This window comes from Bacillus rossius, chromosome 14, assembly GCF_032445375.1.
Source record: "Bacillus rossius redtenbacheri isolate Brsri chromosome 14, Brsri_v3, whole genome shotgun sequence".
NCBI lineage: Eukaryota > Metazoa > Arthropoda > Insecta > Phasmatodea > Bacillidae > Bacillus > Bacillus rossius.
In genome coordinates, this window is record NC_086341.1 from 10752929 (window position 1) to 10771764 (window position 18836).

At 35.2% G+C, this 18836-nt stretch overlaps 1 protein-coding gene across 3 annotated transcripts; it reads right to left on the reverse strand.

The window, feature by feature from the left end:
- Positions 1–945: 945 nt before the first annotated feature.
- On the reverse strand, positions 946–13946 carry LOC134539138 (UPF0488 protein CG14286). 3 transcript variants are annotated; one of them, XM_063380889.1, is made up of 4 exons: positions 13846–13946; positions 12155–12308; positions 10253–10387; positions 946–1408 (listed from the first exon to the last, which is right to left on the reverse strand). In XM_063380889.1, the coding sequence occupies exons 2-4, from the start codon at positions 12270–12272 to the stop codon at positions 1161–1163; spliced, it is 501 nt and encodes a 166-aa protein (XP_063236959.1). In that variant the 5' UTR covers positions 12273–12308; positions 13846–13946; the 3' UTR covers positions 946–1160. The 3 variants fall into 3 exon arrangements, with proteins under 3 accessions (XP_063236959.1, XP_063236958.1, XP_063236957.1); XM_063380888.1 differs by lacking the exon at positions 13846–13946 and adding an exon at positions 13606–13767; XM_063380887.1 differs by lacking the exon at positions 13846–13946 and adding an exon at positions 13606–13753 and having other exon boundaries at positions 12155–12335.
- Between the last annotated feature and the right edge of the window lie 4890 nt (positions 13947–18836).

Genomic DNA, 18836 nt, shown 5'->3' on the forward strand with positions numbered 1-18836 from the left:
TTTTTGCTTGTCGAATCTCTGTTGCTATCTGAGATTTATTTCCCAATGAATCATCAATAATTGCTAGAAAAAGCCAGAGAATAATAACAAAAAAATTCATTCAACTATGTATAAGTAACTGTATAGGTAGATTTATAACTAAAAAAATTACCAAGTTACAGAAACATTATACTCAAGTATATCCATAACAGAAAAATTTCACGGGGGATACTTTTATCATCAGTTCACAGTTGTAAGTTATGTTGTGTATTATTATTCTATCATCTTTTGTTAGTTTCACTTTCAGTGTTAGCCAATTAAGAATCAATGTGTTTAAAAATTGTTTTACTTGTACAACCATGAAATTAAAGAAAAAAGGAGTTGTCTGTAAAGTTGGTTTATGGACGATAATTTTACGTGATAATGCCATAAGAAAACATTGCTGAAAAATTGCATACGTTTTAATTTTCAAATATTTACAGTTTTTGCAAATTTAATATAAATAATTTGTTTAAATATAATCACGAACAATTAGTTATAGAAATAAACTGAAATCAAATCAATGTCAATAAATTATTAATTTGAAATTACGAAATTGGACAAATATATAAAAATTTTTAAATTGCTGCTTTAATAAAGCCCGCCTTAACCCGTTTGATATTTTCTTGCACGGTGGTTGGCCGGTTCTTGCACGCTCGGCTCAGTAAGTCATGCTTTTTTGTGCGTGCAGCCGGCGTTCATCGATTTATAAGACGTTATCACGTCAAAAAATTAAAGCCCACATCAACTACAGAGTTTTAACTCGGCTAAACCACTGCATCTTTTATTTAGCTGCACTTATCTTGACTGGATAGGAAATTGCTCTAATGGCTTGAACTCGATTCAATGCAAAATAAAAAGGGGGCAACTTCATACACCACTAATTATTTGCAGCTCTGTTTTTAATTTAAAACAGTTTAACTAGTATTTGTCAAAATAATGTTCTTTAATGTCACAATTAAAAAAAATACTTTCTTCAGCATAAAAATACATCCAGATGCTTAAGACAGTTAACCAAACATAAAAAACCAGATACACTTATTACAATAAGTTTTCTATTATCAAATAGTTTTTAACAACAAGATCACACTCACCAAGAACTTAATCTCTCAAAAGTAGATAGTCACATTTTGATTATTTAACTATGTCACATTCTGCTCCACTTCATCACCAAAATTAAATCTGAAAGCGTTATCTGACGGCTGGTACTTGAAAGACGGAGACAGTCTGTCTTTCTCGCACTGCGCACTGTTCTCGCCACTGTCCTCTTCACAGGAAAAATTGAATCTGAAGTTTTTATCCGATGTATTGAAGAGCTTGGTCGAGCATTGCTTCACGAATCGAGATTTCCCACTTCCCGGCTTCGAGTCAAACTTCACGCGGAAGGGCGCTGAAATTATCAGCAGAACATGAGTGACACACTCGTAGCTTACTGAACAACATCTATTAACTTAGCTACCATAACACTCCATAAAATATAATTTCTACTTATAAGCTTACATGAACAGAGGTCATACAAACTAGACAGGGCCTACTCTGTACATACAAGTTGTGACATTTATCTCTCTGGTTTATAAGCTTATGTGGTGGTAAGTGGTAGAATTAAGTTTCACAGATCATAATTGTTCTTTCCTTGAAGGTCAGACAGCACAATTCCAAATCTTTGGTGGGTAATTGAGACCTGTAAATCTTGAGGTCCCCACGTTTTTGTGTGAAATTAAGCTGCCCATTAACTAGACTTCTACAAATCCTATTTTATGAAACTATTTTCGAAAATCAAATATTTTATTAATCAATTTTAAACATATAAACTTTTTTTCCCCCCACACTTTTCATGAGTCCATGGAAATTAGATGCACAAATTCAGTAAATACAAGAAAATAAAACATGGGCGTGTGGTCGTTCTGCACGTTAGAAGCGAAATTTCACAAATAGAGGGATAGCAAATGTGTAGGGTAATATGTGTAATCATGCATAGAAAATAAAACTATTGTCACGTGCACCTAGCCGGTGCCACCGCCATTTCTGTCACGATCCACTTTCAGAGGGGGGAGAGAATCGTAGCTCTTTACATAGAAACAACTCGCTTGGCATCAACTAGTCTTAACTTCATAAAATACTTTACTGTACCTAGGATCATAGGTTCGTCATCCCGTACAGGATGTCTGGTGAGAGCTGAACTAAGGAGATTTTGCAAAATAACATAATACTTAATTAAAATTATTTTATTCTTAAAGTCAAATACTCAACATCATTTTAAAGAACATTTAAATAGCGGGATTACAATTTAAAACAATAATCTCTTTACTTCCTTAACGATTGAACGACCTTACAAGAGAGAGAATGAGAGAACTTCACTAAACACTTCCCTAGTCCTTCCGAATACCTCAAATCATAATTAATACTTAAAATTAAAACAAAGATAAGTCCATACTCACATTTTCCGAAAAGCCTTTCTTGATCGATTACTTTAAAAAAAATAACGTAGGGGCCTCTCCTGCCCTTGAAATCCCGAACGAACATTACATTTTAACAACTATAACTAAACGACTAGTGACAAAGGCCATTGCCTCCGCCCGAAAGCTTGAAGATGACTACATTATGACCTAACTTAAATTAAACGACTCGTGGCCTCTGGCGTCGGCCATAGCTTCCGCCCGAGAGCCTGAATTCCTACATCACGAACGAACTAACAACTCGTGACCACAGGTGAGACGCATAGCCTCCGCCTGAGTGAGCCCCGAGTCACCAATCACTTGCGCTTAAATTCGCGCGCCCTGCCGCGCCTAGCATAACAAAAGCTCGTTATTGAAGTCAAATTTACTAAACAACTAACTAGAACGTCTGGGAAGACTACCCCCCCTCTACCCCGATGTGCAGGCCACACCGCGCGGCTTGTTACGACAGCGCGCCCCAGTAACTGCGGCCCGTGGCTGCGCCAGCGCGCGGCCAAACAAACAAACAAAATTCTGCAAGCCCGCAGCGCGCCGCGCCGGCCCCGTGCCCCAATTACATGGTCACGCCACTTGCGCTGACGAGTGAACAGAGCAGCCAGCCCAGAGTCCCGTCAGTAAAGTCCCTAAATTTGATTTCAACAACCCTGCAAAATTTCAACCCGCGACATAACCCTCCCCTCACAGAGCTCGAGCCCCATCGAGCTACCTCAAAATTACAAATTGTCTTTTTCCATTAAACCATAACTATAAATTCCTCATTTCACAAAAATAATAATTTTCTTAGTTCCTTGCTGTCTGAACATACATCTAGATTCTGCATAAGATTTATTTTAAAACAACAAGTATTCATAAAATTAAATGTAAAACTTTTATCTGGTTTGTTCTCACAGGAACCTTCAGAGGCTCGAGTTCTCAATTCTAAAAAAATTGTTCTGTTAGTGAAGCTCTCTTTACAAATTAAATTACTGTTCTTAGTTTCTCAGTATTCGTTAAACAATGTGCAAATTCTTGATAATTATTATTATTTTTTTTTTTTCGGTTTCCGTTTATTACCATACTTCTTTCGTTCTTCAAAAAAAATTAAGTGTCCTTACAGTGTTTCAATTAATTAAACTCTTATCTCGTGAAGGTTGGTGCAACTCCTCGAAGTCAGTGTTGTCGAGAAGAGTAGCTCCCTGGGCTGGCCATCAGCAAACACCACTCAACTCCAACAGCTACTGGACTGGCTTCCAGGGCAGCTCACAACTTCTCCCCACATCTGCTTCGGAGTTGTGCCATCCTCATCACGAACAGATTACAATTCTGAAACATCATCAACAGGCATTACCATCACGCCTGACAAATACAAAACTAACTACTAAACTGCAATCGATGGGCAAGGATGCAAACACACAAAAAAAATAAAATTAATTAATTCAACTGCTAACATAAAGTATCCCACCCTTAGCATAATCTAATCAGGCAAATAATTTGATAGGAAAAACTTAAGGAAGGGAAACATGACCTCCAATGATTTTCCCTAACTCTTGAGTCTTGATCTTCTCTATACAGCAAATAGTCCCCACGAAGTAACTGGGTTGAAGGTCACTTCACATGACCCACCCATAACCTTTCTACTCTTCTTTTCTTCTGGGGGCAACCACAATGCCCACCAATCTCTCTCCATGGTGCCGAACCAGCTATCCCATGAGAGTAAACAACGTAGTCAATAGAAGCGCAGAGGGGAAACACCAATCTCTGGCTTGTCGAGTCATAAAACTGCTTTATCTTCTTCTTCTTCTTCTTCTGAGTAAAACATCTGATTAATCTTGCTACTATTCTTCCCAACAATAAAAAAAAAGTTCATCAGGTATCTTCATAAAAAAACATTCTAACTAATAATAAGTCTTCTTTTTCTTCTTTTTTTTTTCTTCTGTTAGATGTAATAGAAGGCCATGTTAGGGAGGTTATAGGGAAAAAGAGTGGCCAATTCCCACCCCATCACCCACCTAGATCATGACTAATTAACTTTTAAACTTTCTATTTCAAACAAATAAAAAAAACATTTTTTTATTCAAACTTTTAAATTATAATTACTTTTACTTCATAACCTCAAAAGCTAATCAATAATTCTAAATGAAATTGTGATTTACTGCATCCTTGTTCCATCCGATCTGTTTGTTTATAACCTTTCTTGTAAAGTATAAAATTTTCAAACATTACTAATTAAAAAAAAATTAAATTCTGGTGTCCTTTGAGTTACAATTAACTTTACTATTTCTTAGCTTGAAATAATTTAAGTTTTCAGAACTATTTCATTGTCTAATTCACAACACTTAAAAATCAACTCAAAACAACAAATCATCAAAATCAATAAGATCATCTGACCTACCTATCAGTACTGTGAACTTGAACTGTTCGTACACATTTATAATAAGCTATTGTATTTAAATTCCAACCTAAATAAGGTTTAAAAAAAACTACTAATCCCTCTGTAAATTAAGAAAATTAACTTTAAAAATTAAACTTAAGGTATTAGTTCTTTTTGACAGCTACCACAACTCACTAGTTCCATCACATTACTATAACCTAAAAAGTTCTGTAAATAATGTTTATAACAAAAAAAAACTCCAGTTACTGTCTTCCATAAAAAAAAATAAAACTTTACATGACCTTATTAATCTCCACTTGTAAGTCCATGGCTGCCAGCTTTCTCTTCTCTTGAATCTTCAGTCTTGGCTCTTGTTTCAGTGATCTTGTATCTTGTCTCTCGAACTCTTGTCATCTTGTAAACTGGACTGCTGCTCAGCTCATCTTAAGGAATCTGTAACAGTTTCAAAAATACATGTTAATTTAAATTACATAATTCCTGTTCTTTGGTCCTAAAAAAAAATTGTATTATTAGTACACATTACCCTGAAACAACATTATTATTCATTGTTTATTACTTAAAAAAAATGCTTTACCATAAAATCCTTTTTTGTTCTTTTCATTAGGCCTATTTATTTTCCTTCTTCTTAATTAAATTCTGCTTCAAATGTTAATCCTAACTTAAGACCTACCATCTATTTATTATTCATTACCTACATTATTTATGTTACCCTAAAATTCCCATAAGTTTCTAATACTTCCTATCAAAGACATTCTCTCTAAAAAAAAATTTACTTGTGACTCTTAACTTAACAAACTTAAAAAAAACTTTTACACTAGACTTAACTTATTATTCATTCTTAGTTACTAAATTTCTATTTGTAAACTTTAGTACTTACAAACAAAAACTGCCTATTTCTCTCTACCTCTTAATCTCTTTCAATTATTACAATAATAATGTTACCTTGCATCTTTAAACTTTCTTCTTTTCAATTAAATTAGACATCTCATAACAATAAAAATTCTGCCTATACTCTTCTTATGGGTGTACAAACCAACAACAAAATTTCAAATTCTCAAGTTTCCTTATATTTAAATTATGCAATGCACATAACCTCTGTGGTGCCTGTACCCTTTTAGGCCTACCACCTTCTCCTCTCACATCATGACAACTCTTATTCCTCGGGGTCTGTATTCACTGTTACAAATCAAATATCTCAAAAAAATTAAAAACAAATTTATTATTTTAAGAAAACAAAAATTTACATTGAATTTACTATGGAGCCTGGAAATCTTAATGTCTCACAGCAGCTAACATGACTAAATCCCATGGAACCCCAGGTTTACATAACCTGTGCCCAAAAATTTAAGCATACCAGGCTTTCTCTGCACTGGTTTTACAGCATCACACACTATTTAGGGCCCCTGATCTGCCATCAGTCCCAAGGAGTTTTCCCACAACCCCTCTCTACACAAGCGCCTACCGCATTCCTCTCAATTGGCTATCGGTTTTACGGCATTCTTTTGGGATCCGACCATCAAGTTAGGGCTAATCGAACACTAAACCTCCATACTTCCAAACTAATGTAAATCAATTAAATTTTCTCTGTAAATTCTAAAAATCAAAAAAAATTATTCCAACATGCCAAAGAAACTTCCAAAAAAAAATTCATAATCTTATCTTCAAACCATTAAAATAAAAATAAATAGATTACTCTGTTTTCTCCTTAATAACTGTAAACTATCAACAAATATCATGTCGTAAATTTTAACTATGCTTACTGACTCTTAATCATAAAATCTCATTTGTCCTAATTAATAAACAACCGATTTCCTTGAAATCTCACTGTATCTCTCATACTCAAACTCCACTGGCTGAATATCTCAATAAATTCAAAAACAATTATCTAAACTCTTAAAGAAACTCCTCCCCAATTATTCAAATTACTTCACCTTATTTTATTTCATTACTTAAAACACCTTACTCAAAAAAAATTAATTAATTATCTAGCTATCTTCCATTATTATTTATTTACCGAACAAAACTTTCTCCTAAATTAATTTAGTAACATTCAATTTCACATTAGGCAAGTACACTAACTCTCTACAGCAATGTTTCTCATTTCCCTCCTTCCTAACTGAATCCAATCTTACTTAACCTCCAGGGAATTTACCTCACAAAATAACCAAAAATTTCACTGTAGTGCCTATCTGCTATAGGCCCACTACACAGGGGGCTCTAACCCCACCAACAAACTTCATTGAAATGGTACCCTATCCCATACAGGATAGCCACTTCGGTACTACCATGGGGACCTCCTGCCCCAAACTACTCACAACTCTCAGGATTCTCCTGACCCTTAATTCCGTAGTCAGCCCATCTCCTATGGTCTGCGCTACAATTCCCTTTCTTCCCAGGGACACAACGCCTCACCTTAGGGTCCCAATGAAAACATTAATTTTGTCTCTCTGTTCTTTTGGAGTAAATTCCCTCTACACACAAAATCTAGCCTTCCCAGTTTTCTCAATGCTTATCGATTTTATAGTGTACCTCCTTAATAATGTTTACAAATCCCAAAAAAATATTTTTAAAACCGAGGTAGAATTTAACTAACAAAAACATAAACAACTTACAACGAAACACTTCTAGCCTATACATCATACACTTCTTAAAATAAATTACTTACATACTGAAAGTTCCTCTTCTTCTAAAACACACTTAAATTTAAATTTATTTAACCAATAGTCTATTTTCTTATCGCTAAGTTACCGTACAGCTGATCAAAACAAGGTCACGGCCGTCCACGTCTCCGTATGAGCCCGTGACGTCACCGAATTCCATCAGGTGCGCCAACCCTCGCTTGCGGTTCCTCCGTTCTCCGCTAGGTCTCAGCACCTCCCCGTCACGTGTTCATTCTGCCACGTCCACTGACGTGTCGTTCTGAAACAACTCTCAACATTTTTCTAATTAAAACAAAACATCACTATAAATTCTATAACTCTCTTTTACATAAACTCTCGTTTTCTCTTTAATTCCTTTCTAACGTTTATCCTTCCCTCGACTGATTTAATTCGTACGTCTCGTCTCCTACGCGCACGACAACAAAACAAACTTCACTTGAAAATAATTCCTATTTACGACAAAAAATTTTTATTTTAAATTATAATTCTCTTAACCTACAATCTTAAATTAACTTTAATAAAACTAAACCACTTGCATTATCTTTATTAAGTATTTAAATTATAACGTATTCTCCTCACGTAAAAATCCCCGATAAACTCAACGACTTAAAACAACTTATCACTATAAACTTTATCCTTACAAGTATCCTCAAATAAACATCTGTTACGTCAAAAAAAAAATCTCAAAGACTTCCTCCACTATAGACTAAAATTCCGTAATCCTCTCCTCAAGTAAACTCTTAATAACCTGCTATCAGAAGCTGAAACTAACTTAATAATAAACATAAAAATCTACCTCTCTCTCTCTCCAGAAATAGAACCTACCCGGCGCCTCCACCATTTCTGTCACGTGCACCTAGCCGGTGCCACCGCCATTTCTGTCACGATCCACTTTCAGAGGGGGGAGAGAATCGTAGCTCTTTACATAGAAACAACTCGCTTGGCATCAACTAGTCTTAACTTCATAAAATACTTTACTGTACCTAGGATCATAGGTTCGTCATCCCGTACAGGATGTCTGGTGAGAGCTGAACTAAGGAGATTTTGCAAAATAACATAATACTTAATTAAAATTATTTTATTCTTAAAGTCAAATACTCAACATCATTTTAAAGAACATTTAAATAGCGGGATTACAATTTAAAACAATAATCTCTTTACTTCCTTAACGATTGAACGACCTTACAAGAGAGAGAATGAGAGAACTTCACTAAACACTTCCCTAGTCCTTCCGAATACCTCAAATCATAATTAATACTTAAAATTAAAACAAAGATAAGTCCATACTCACATTTTCCGAAAAGCCTTTCTTGATCGATTACTTTAAAAAAAATAACGTAGGGGCCTCTCCTGCCCTTGAAATCCCGAACGAACATTACATTTTAACAACTATAACTAAACGACTAGTGACAAAGGCCATTGCCTCCGCCCGAAAGCTTGAAGATGACTACATTATGACCTAACTTAAATTAAACGACTCGTGGCCTCTGGCGTCGGCCATAGCTTCCGCCCGAGAGCCTGAATTCCTACATCACGAACGAACTAACAACTCGTGACCACAGGTGAGACGCATAGCCTCCGCCTGAGTGAGCCCCGAGTCACCAATCACTTGCGCTTAAATTCGCGCGCCCTGCCGCGCCTAGCATAACAAAAGCTCGTTATTGAAGTCAAATTTACTAAACAACTAACTAGAACGTCTGGGAAGACTACCCCCCCTCTACCCCGATGTGCAGGCCACACCGCGCGGCTTGTTACGACAGCGCGCCCCAGTAACTGCGGCCCGTGGCTGCGCCAGCGCGCGGCCAAACAAACAAACAAAATTCTGCAAGCCCGCAGCGCGCCGCGCCGGCCCCGTGCCCCAATTACATGGTCACGCCACTTGCGCTGACGAGTGAACAGAGCAGCCAGCCCAGAGTCCCGTCAGTAAAGTCCCTAAATTTGATTTCAACAACCCTGCAAAATTTCAACCCGCGACACTATTACTAGTGTCTACCCAGGTCTTCAATGAAATATGATAATTATATAAGGGGTTAATGATCGCTAAAATATGATACATAATCCTATTGGAAATCTCTCTATACAAATTGTCACAATTCTAATGATAACACCTGATTTAACTTCAAAGTTTCAAATTACATGTGAAAATTTATACACGTTTACAAAAAGTATTGGAAAGTATACAAAACCATGCACTGCTGCCATCTGTAACCAACTGTACAGATGCATCAATTCAAGACCTTTTTTTACCCCATACCATCGAGAAATATTTGTTACACACTCATGTTACACTGTGATTCTGATATTACTCCTCTGGATGTAAAGAAGTTTTACTACAAAATCCCTGGCAATGCATTTTCTTAAACCGGTCAATTTTAAGCCTGAATAATGTTTTTTCCTCTAACTACTTTTATAATTAAAAACAAAGTATTTGTATTTGTAATCACAAATTAATTTATACATAACACGTACTAATCTTTAAGTTGTGACATATACCTATTATGAATTTTGGAGTGGTGAGTAAAACTCTCGAAAAATATATATTTTTTTTTAAATAAAAATAAAAGCCTAACTTGTTTAATTTTTCTCAAAGATTAAAGCTATATAGCTGCATTTCAGGTCTTATTTGCCCATACATGCACAAAATTTTCAAATGGCAAGACTTAATTTATCTACATGTTTACATACTGCTTCATTGGTTACGAAGCCTGTCAAAATTTAGTAAAATAACATGAAACGGGACTATGTACCTTTCTCAAATTTCTTCTCTTCCTCTGCCATTTTCGCACGGTAGTCACCAAACGTCACGTTCATTACTTGGCGTTTCCTCACCACTGACGCGGTATTGCTCTTCAGAATGTTCGCTGCTCTGGACGTTTCTTTGGCTACAAGATTCAATACAATTGTTGTTGAACATTAACTTACTATACTATACACTGTAATGGTGGAATACAAAATACTGAGAAATAAAAGTGTGTGCGTAGAGTCCATGTGCCACAGAAGTGAAACCAACTTCTTGCTTATTAGGTATAGATAAAAATAAATTATTTGTATTTTTTTTTAAAAACAAGAGATTATAATTGAAAATAGTAAGGAAGCGTGTACGATCACAAATTAAAAAAAAAAAACAGTATTAGACAAATGCAAGCAGCGCTACGAGAATTCCGTAGCATCACTGCTGTGTAATTTCTACCTCTCCCCCTGCTGTCTCCCCATCTGGCCATTACAACTAGCATCGAGAATGCTATGCTATGTACCTATGGCCCCCCTCCCCCTTTTCGCAGTTTTCCCATTCGACCGCTAATGCATGCGCCACTGACGTTCTTTCCTCCTTTACGGGGTTCCCCCACCACTTACCTAACTCTTCCTCTCATTCGTAACGTTCAATTGTAGCCCCCTCAAAAAATACGTTTTACTCTATAAATCATAAGTAAATCACCTAAAAGCAATCAAGCAACAAGAAAATGTAACATGAAATTATAACTTTTTTTATAAGGTTTAATTTCACACAGCTATGCACCGAGGCTTAAGGTGATGAAACAGCCTCATAGTTGTGGGCGCCCAGCCACTTGGGAACTAACTCGACGCTCATAGATGTTTGAGTCCTGCCGGGGATCGGAGATTGCACTCGCCCCTCGCCACATGACTGTGATGCCTTAGAAATCAAGGCCACCAAGGACCCTATGAAAATACATGTTACAATTTTTGAAGTTATTCTTCTTTAGGCACATTATGAAAAAATAATGAGTGAATTTTTACAATGCGCATGCACCATGCAACAAAATTTTTAACAGGATTGAACAAAAAAAAAAGGCAACATACAAATAAAAATTATAAATGTGCTTTTAAATCTTCTACCTTGGCTGATTCCCTTCACTTGAATGGTACATGCTCGTCTCTTAATGACATCTTTGTTGACAAGCAGTAAAACAACAACAAAATTAAAAGACAACTGAAGGGTCGCAAACTTTAACTGAAAGGAATTTACTGGTGCAGCAGTTTGTCCCTCTATTTTAATACTTGGCTGCCTCTACATACTTCTGCACCAGTTTACCCTACACATTCTGGCAGCAGGCTCTACTGAGACTCCTCATTTCTTTCGCGTCTTGTCGAATACAAAGCAACGCTGAAGCCTAAGTTTCAGTGAGCCTGTGCCCTAGTCAGAGTTGAAGACTCTCTGCATAATCATCTGATGTTTATTTGGCAGTGAAAATGGCATTTTTTAAAGGGTTTGGACTAAAAAAAAAAAACAGCTCGTGAGACATCCCAAGTAGGCCTACCTACAAGAATTTATTTACATGCTGTATTACAGAAAATTACGAAACAGAAGAAATGTTTAGGAAGAATGCATGGAATAACAATTTCTGCTCTTCTAGTATCCTTTCGCAACCTCTCTCCAAAAATTGGCAGCGTATCACATACATTTTTATGCAATTTTTTTTTTTCAACACATTAATTTTTATATTTTTTCTTCTTGTTTTAAAATATTTTATACCCTTAATATTAAATTTAAAAAAATCATATCAATTTAATGTAAAATTACAGTAATTCAAAAATAGTAATTTTTTTATACCCTGCTTCACGACTCAAGTGCTAGGGAACCCTGGTCTACGGTAATGTAGGCACATAGCGCCACGTGAGTCGAGTGTTACCTTGCTTGGTGTTCAGTTTCTTGGACGAGAGCGCGGACTCGAGCTGCTGGACGCACCAACACAGCTCCAGCTCGAACTGCTCGGCCGCCTCGCTGCTCAGCGCTATCGGGGGCAGCATGGCCGAGTCCGCCGGCTTCTTCGCCCCGCCGGCCGCCTGACACCACGCAAACCACACGCGACACTAGCTCCCGTGCTTCGACACACGGTGGGGTCTCGGTGCCTAGTGGCCGGACGTCTGCGACCTTGCTTTACCCATTACAATGTCTACACTAGTGACTTTTCAGTAACCTAACATAACCAACTTTTTAACCTACTAATACAGTATTTTTAATGTCGCAAGCCTAACCAGCCTTGCAAATCGTACAACAGTATATTTGTTTACAATAACCTAACCAACCATTTATTTTAAATGGCAAATAACAAATAACTCAGGTATTGAAATAATTTGAATTTATAAATGATTCCAAATACTTAATTTTTTTTTTTTTGGGGGGGGGGGGGTAAATTATTAGAACTCAAAAATATACCATTTAAAACTTTTTTTTTTACCCGAAAAGTCAATAGGAAATTACTGTGACTGCTTGCCACCGGGTAGCAGCATTTATCAAATCTAAAATCCCTAGCTATCAAACAAGTATCCAGCTATAAAAGCACACCAGCCATCAAACTACCTGACCTTAAATTTTATTTATTGTTCTGGCTAGTCCCAAATAAGACCCAAGGTCTCTTGTAAGTATAAAAAATTTGTCATACATAAAATTTCACTTCCCAGGAATATATTTGTACAGTGACAAAACCTAAATACTCTTAAACAGAAGGAACATGCAGAAGGAACATAATACCAATTTAGCTCCTCACATTTTACATCACTATCTAAGAGGGCATTGTGATACTTCCAAGTAGTTAGCATTGCTTTAATGAATGGTTTGGTTATGTAAGCTACATTCAAAATACAAGAAACTTATTTCAATTGTCGGTTATAAATTACAAATCTAAAATTTAGGTAACTTATCGTAAACAATTGCTATCATTAATTAATAGTATTTTTAATGTACCTAACCAAAAAAACTGGTCACTTAATTTCAAAGCATTTTAATATAAAAAAAACCAAACCTAACCTTTTGCAATATTTTAAAGTATTTTTAATGTAGCTAAATTATTTATCCAACCGCCCAAACATTTTTTTAATTATTATACAACGCACTCCTTGGGGTTGAATCAGAAACACATTATCATTTTGTCATATTATAACTTTGCCTTTTTTTCAGAAAAGTCTCTAGCCTACAAAATGTTTTTTACAGACTAAGTGGAAGTCAATTCGTCTCTACTTTTTACTAGTGGTAGAGGTAGTAGATGGAAAGAACAGGGGGGAAAAAAACAAAGTTCGAAGGGGGTTAGGTTATCTTGCCACCGACTGAAAACCGTTACTATATAAACTGAAATAAACTTACATTATAATTTTTTGACATTTCTTAATACATAAAAAACTCTCTCAGTAGCAAACAAAGTCAAATACACTATCAAACGCAAGTGAAAGAACTTTTAACCATTTAACGTGTTCAAACAACAACAAAAAAAAAACTATTTATTTACTAACTGCTACATCGATTACATAATTCAAGAGTATTCGATACATAAGCAGCGACCATTAACAAAATATATAGTAGGCTTTAATTAATTTTACATATTACCTCATAATTTACTCAAGGCAAATATTTGAGTCAAATAAACAAAATCTAACGTTGGCAAAATATAATAAAAACTTTGCAGGTTAAAATAATTCTACTGTTCAGTTACTGTACTATTGCTTTGGCCTATGTAGACAAATACTTTTAGACAGTTTTGTGTTTTTCTCATTATTTTTCACCTATCCAAAATATGTTCTATTTAATATTTATCTATATTCTTATATTTTGATTTCTGGAAGGACCGTTTCTAGAAGAACTCTGATTGGAGTTACGTGATTGGTCAGCTTACCGGGCCTAGCAATTTGAAATGCCTGGCGCGTGGGATGTTGGGTAATGGAATGTTTTAGCCGCTTGGATTGTGAACTGCTTCCGCGTCGGGAAGTGTCGACGGATGTTCAAAGAACAGTACAAAATTAACTGTGGGACAGTGAGCTGTGGTATTGAAAGCCACAAGAAGCATGTAGCCACGTGTCGGGCGCAAAAATATTACGTTGTGCAAATGTTATTTATGTAAAAACTACAAATACGTCAGTACTAGCAGCTGCAGCTATAAGGTAGGCCAGTGTTTATGACTATAAATTGACCCCCTCTTTTGGTACCAGTTTTTTGATCCACCACACACGTCTTAAATTAGTTCAAAGAAACTAGAAACTGTTGTTGTTTTGAACTAATTAAATTTGCATTTTTTAAGGTTTCTTGTTCTACTCTAACGTGAGTGAGCCGGCACTATTTATTTTAACGCTGAGAATTTTTTTGTAACATTTTTAAACTTTTGGTTTCTCGTGCATCATCTTAAAGGCAACGCTAATTAATTATATATAAAAACAATACGATTACTTACTTGGATTATGTTTGGAACTGCCTATGTTTAAAACTTCACTAATTTATTATTTCATTTTTTATTAAGTTATTAAATTTCACTAGTGTCATTGTGTTGGTACTCTGTCGCACTATACGAGTTTATTTATTATTATCCTTGTTTTGGCAGAAGTAAGTTATTGAGGTTCATAGAAAAGAAATGTTGAGGTTCTATTTCAATGGCAGATTCCTTTCATTCATGTTTGCTATTAATAAATGTCAAAAAGTTTTTTTTTTTTGCTGCTGTGGTAAAAACATCTCATTTCATATACGTATAAGGCATAATTATGTGTACGTTGTAAAATGTAAAATCAAATTTATTATAGTAAATTTAAAGTAAGCATAGTACTCTGAACGGCTTAGACGACGAGAGTATAAAATTTCCTTACATTACGATTTTGCGAATTGGCCTCAGAGAATATGTTAAAGCATGTGCTAGGGAAGGTGAAGCCAGACAAACAGGACAATTGCCAGGCAATGACTGGACATTTTCTCATTCCAATATGGCTGTAATAAAATCAAATTAGTGATACCTATCATAAAAAAAAACCTGTTATTTTTCGATATCACACAACCGCTGTACTTAGAATGGCATACCGCTCCACTCTTTCTAATATAACGTTATTATTACCTAATATAATGTTCTTATGTAACTAGTATGTCAACTAAAAAATCAAAGATTTTTTCCCTGTTATTTATTTCCGGCAGCCTGATACTAGAAAGTAAGGTATAAATAAAGCGTGAAGCTACATTAATGTTTTGTTATGCCAATTATTAGTATAGATATTAAAAATAGTTTTTAGGTTAAAGAAATAAATTAATCCAACAAGAGTGTATTTTCTCTCTAAAAAAAAGTATATTTTGACATAGTACTGCATGGACAGTGAGCAAAGCCCTGGTCCCAGTACCGTCTGCCGCTAACAGAGCTGGACGACGCCAGTGGTGTGTTTAAAAATAATGTTTTTATGACTTTACACAGAAATACAATGTTATTAATTCAATTGTAATTTATGTGTTATTTTACAGTCATACAGATAGACTGGCAGTAGCTCACATTTATAAGTTGACAAATCTTGTGGGTGCTTCCTCTAGTCGCATAGGTCGTTTTGCTCCGTCGATGCCCCACAAGTGCTAGTGACGTGAATGAGGGTGGGAAAAACGAGAACAGCGCACCGAAAAATAGCAAACAACAGTGAATCAATTAGTTACATAAATAATCTATAAAATAGTTTAATCATTGAAATCCCCCGTGAAAATTACGGTATTCATTTTTTTTCCTGAGAGGGTAGGTATGTTTTTACTCACCTAGGCGATCGTAACTAAAATTGAAGTACCCGATCAGTAGCCTTAATATATAAATCTTATTTAAAGCTTACATATTTATTATTTAATGCACATTTCTGCAGTGTCGCTTAACAGTTACAATATTCAGTATATTTATGTTACATTTCTAAAATTCAAAAATACTATTATTAAGAGAGTGAGTGCGAATTTGTTTTGTAAGAAGAAAACTCCAGAACTACTGTACATATTTCAAAACTTCTTTCTTTCAATGTTATACACCTGTAATAGGCCAGATAGACATAGGAATCAAATATTTATGGAAGCGCGGATATTAATTTATATTACTTTGTTGTGTATACTAATACATCTGAATTTTATTGTTAATATTATAAAGATAATAATTGAGTTTACTTGTTCAATTGCAAAAAGAAATTATAAAACTACTAAATTGATTGAAAATAAAATTATATTAAAAAACTAAAAAAAAACCTACTAATGAACTAAAAAGTAAAAGATAAACTTTAAATTTAAGTAGTTTGTTTAACAGCGATAGAATGAACTACAACTCAGTATAGCGTATTTTTTCAATCAGTTTAAAAAAATAAGAATCAAGTAATAAACAAAACAATTTTAATGAAAAAGTGTGGTGTTCTCTTAATTATTTTTTTATAATGACTCTGTCCTGAAGAATATCTATTAGCAGTAGAAAATTAAACACAACTGATATCCAGCGTGCGTTGCTCTTTTCTTTCATTTTCATAATGACTCTCTCCTAACGAATAATCATTAGTGATGTAAAAGTCAAGACAACTGTTATCAAACACCCCACGCTTTTGTTTTCATAACAGTTATTTGTTTTCGTTATTGCTTGATTCTTATTTTAAGCTCATAGTCATGTAATGTCATAGTCATAGTCATGAAATTATTGTATTGTCATCCGGATTATATATACTTGCAAAGTTTCAACTCTAATGGCTTGGAAACACTCCAAATCGAAAGAGAATAGATTTATGAAATTTTCGAAATTTTTTTGGCTTTGCCCCCGTCCCCCTGAGAGGCAAATTTCCCACCATGCCCTGGCCTCATGGATACACAAAAAGTATGGTTATTGCCCAAAGCTTGAACGTAGTGATTTTTTTGCCCCTATGACCCCCTCCCCTTCTATAAAGTCCGAAGTCATGAAATTATTGTATTGTCATCCGGATTACATTTACTTCCAAAGTTTCAAATCCATACGTTATTGAGAAGTACCTATTTTAAAATCGACATCCAATGTTTATTTGGATAATTCGTTACAAGTGAAGCTAATAAAAGCGCGTTAAAAACAATTAAAAAAAGATGTTTCCATAAGATATTTGTAGCAAAAAAAAGTAAAGAAAAACGCTGTATAAACCGTTACAGATAAATTTATCTACCCATGAGAAGCCGGTTGCCGGTTTTAGTCTTAAATGTTTTTTTTTCTTTTTTTTCTCTTTAGAGTTGCTTCAATATGTATACCTAATTGCCGAAAATCAGGACCTCCACCTGTTGACTACATCGAAGGGTTTCTGGCCATAACCCAGTCCGGGTTGTTTATTTTCCCAAACTGTTTACGAGTGTTGGGGCAGGCATATTACATTACTAAATCTATATAAATAAAAATGTAAATGTTCATTCGTTCAAAAATTTTAAAATTTAATGTTTTTCACCGATTACTTTGAAATTTTTTCACGACGTTTTATTCGGATACGCACATGTTTTTTTATACTTATGTCACACCTGTGACAGGTAAAAAACTAGATAAAATATAGATACGTAAAAAATGTATATATGTTTAAATGAATGTGTGTTTGTCTTCTTTTTTGTAAGGTAAAATAAATAAATAGGAATATATAGACATAGAGATATAGAGAGGCGTAAAAAGTTAGAGGAATGGAGAAATACAGATATATAGAGAGATATAGCGAGGAATATATTTTGATATATAGAGAGAAAACGAGAGATAGAGAGATTCTTTGTATATGTGTACATACTTTAAACAAATTACAATAAAATTGAAAGAGGCATAGCAGCGCATGCCGGCCATTAGCTAGTTATACATAGAAATAATTTATTGTGATATATATTAGGGATCCAGAAATGTCGCGGTTTATCTTGCCGCCAGGCTAAAATTCACAGCCCTATGAATAAAATGTCTACAATTGCCTTTCTCTTTATTGGCTGATTTCTCTCTCAGTGAACTCCTTCCTTCTTTAAATGTGTTAACTTCGACATCTCTTCTGCTAGCTGGGAGGTAATTGGTCCACATAGAGGGAAGTGTCGAAATGAATTCTTTGCCGGAGCGTCTACGTTGACTATTCGACTTGCAGAGCGAAAGGTTAATATATGTAATGAAACGGCTCCGATAAAAGTGAAAAAGACTTGAAGAAAAAAACTAAACCCCGACATTGGACATGATTTTCAACAAGTGATTTTATTAAAATACTACCCATCTTGTTAAAATTGATATAAACAGTTAATACTAAAAAGTTTTCCTTTGGCTTTGTGAATTTTGGTTCACGCCATCCGCCACAGATGGCAGCACAATGGTTACACATTTCCGTTCCATTCACGAAATTACTCCTACCAAATACCGTATAGCGAGAGCTAAGATGTCACACATCAAAAAAATATTTTATCACTACCCTCCGTCTACGTTAGCAAATAAATTAGGTAGCACAAAGCACTGGAAACACGACTAATCAGAGGAATGGTTCCGACAGCTTCCGCTAGGGCTGCGAGGCTTTGACCCACTATCCAGTTGCACGCAATCAATGCAGCTGTGTAACGAGGTTTGTGTGTGGGAGGAAGGCTTTCCTGCGATGCGGAAAGGT

Coding starts and splice junctions, on each gene's coding strand:
- LOC134539138 (XM_063380887.1), bottom strand. Junction 10,388..12,154: donor GAAACTGAACACCAAGCAAG/GTAACACTCGAC, acceptor TGAATCTTGTAG/CCAAAGAAACGTCCAGAGCA. Junction 1,409..10,252: donor AGAGAAGAAATTTGAGAAAG/GTACATAGTCCC, acceptor TGATAATTTCAG/CGCCCTTCCGCGTGAAGTTT.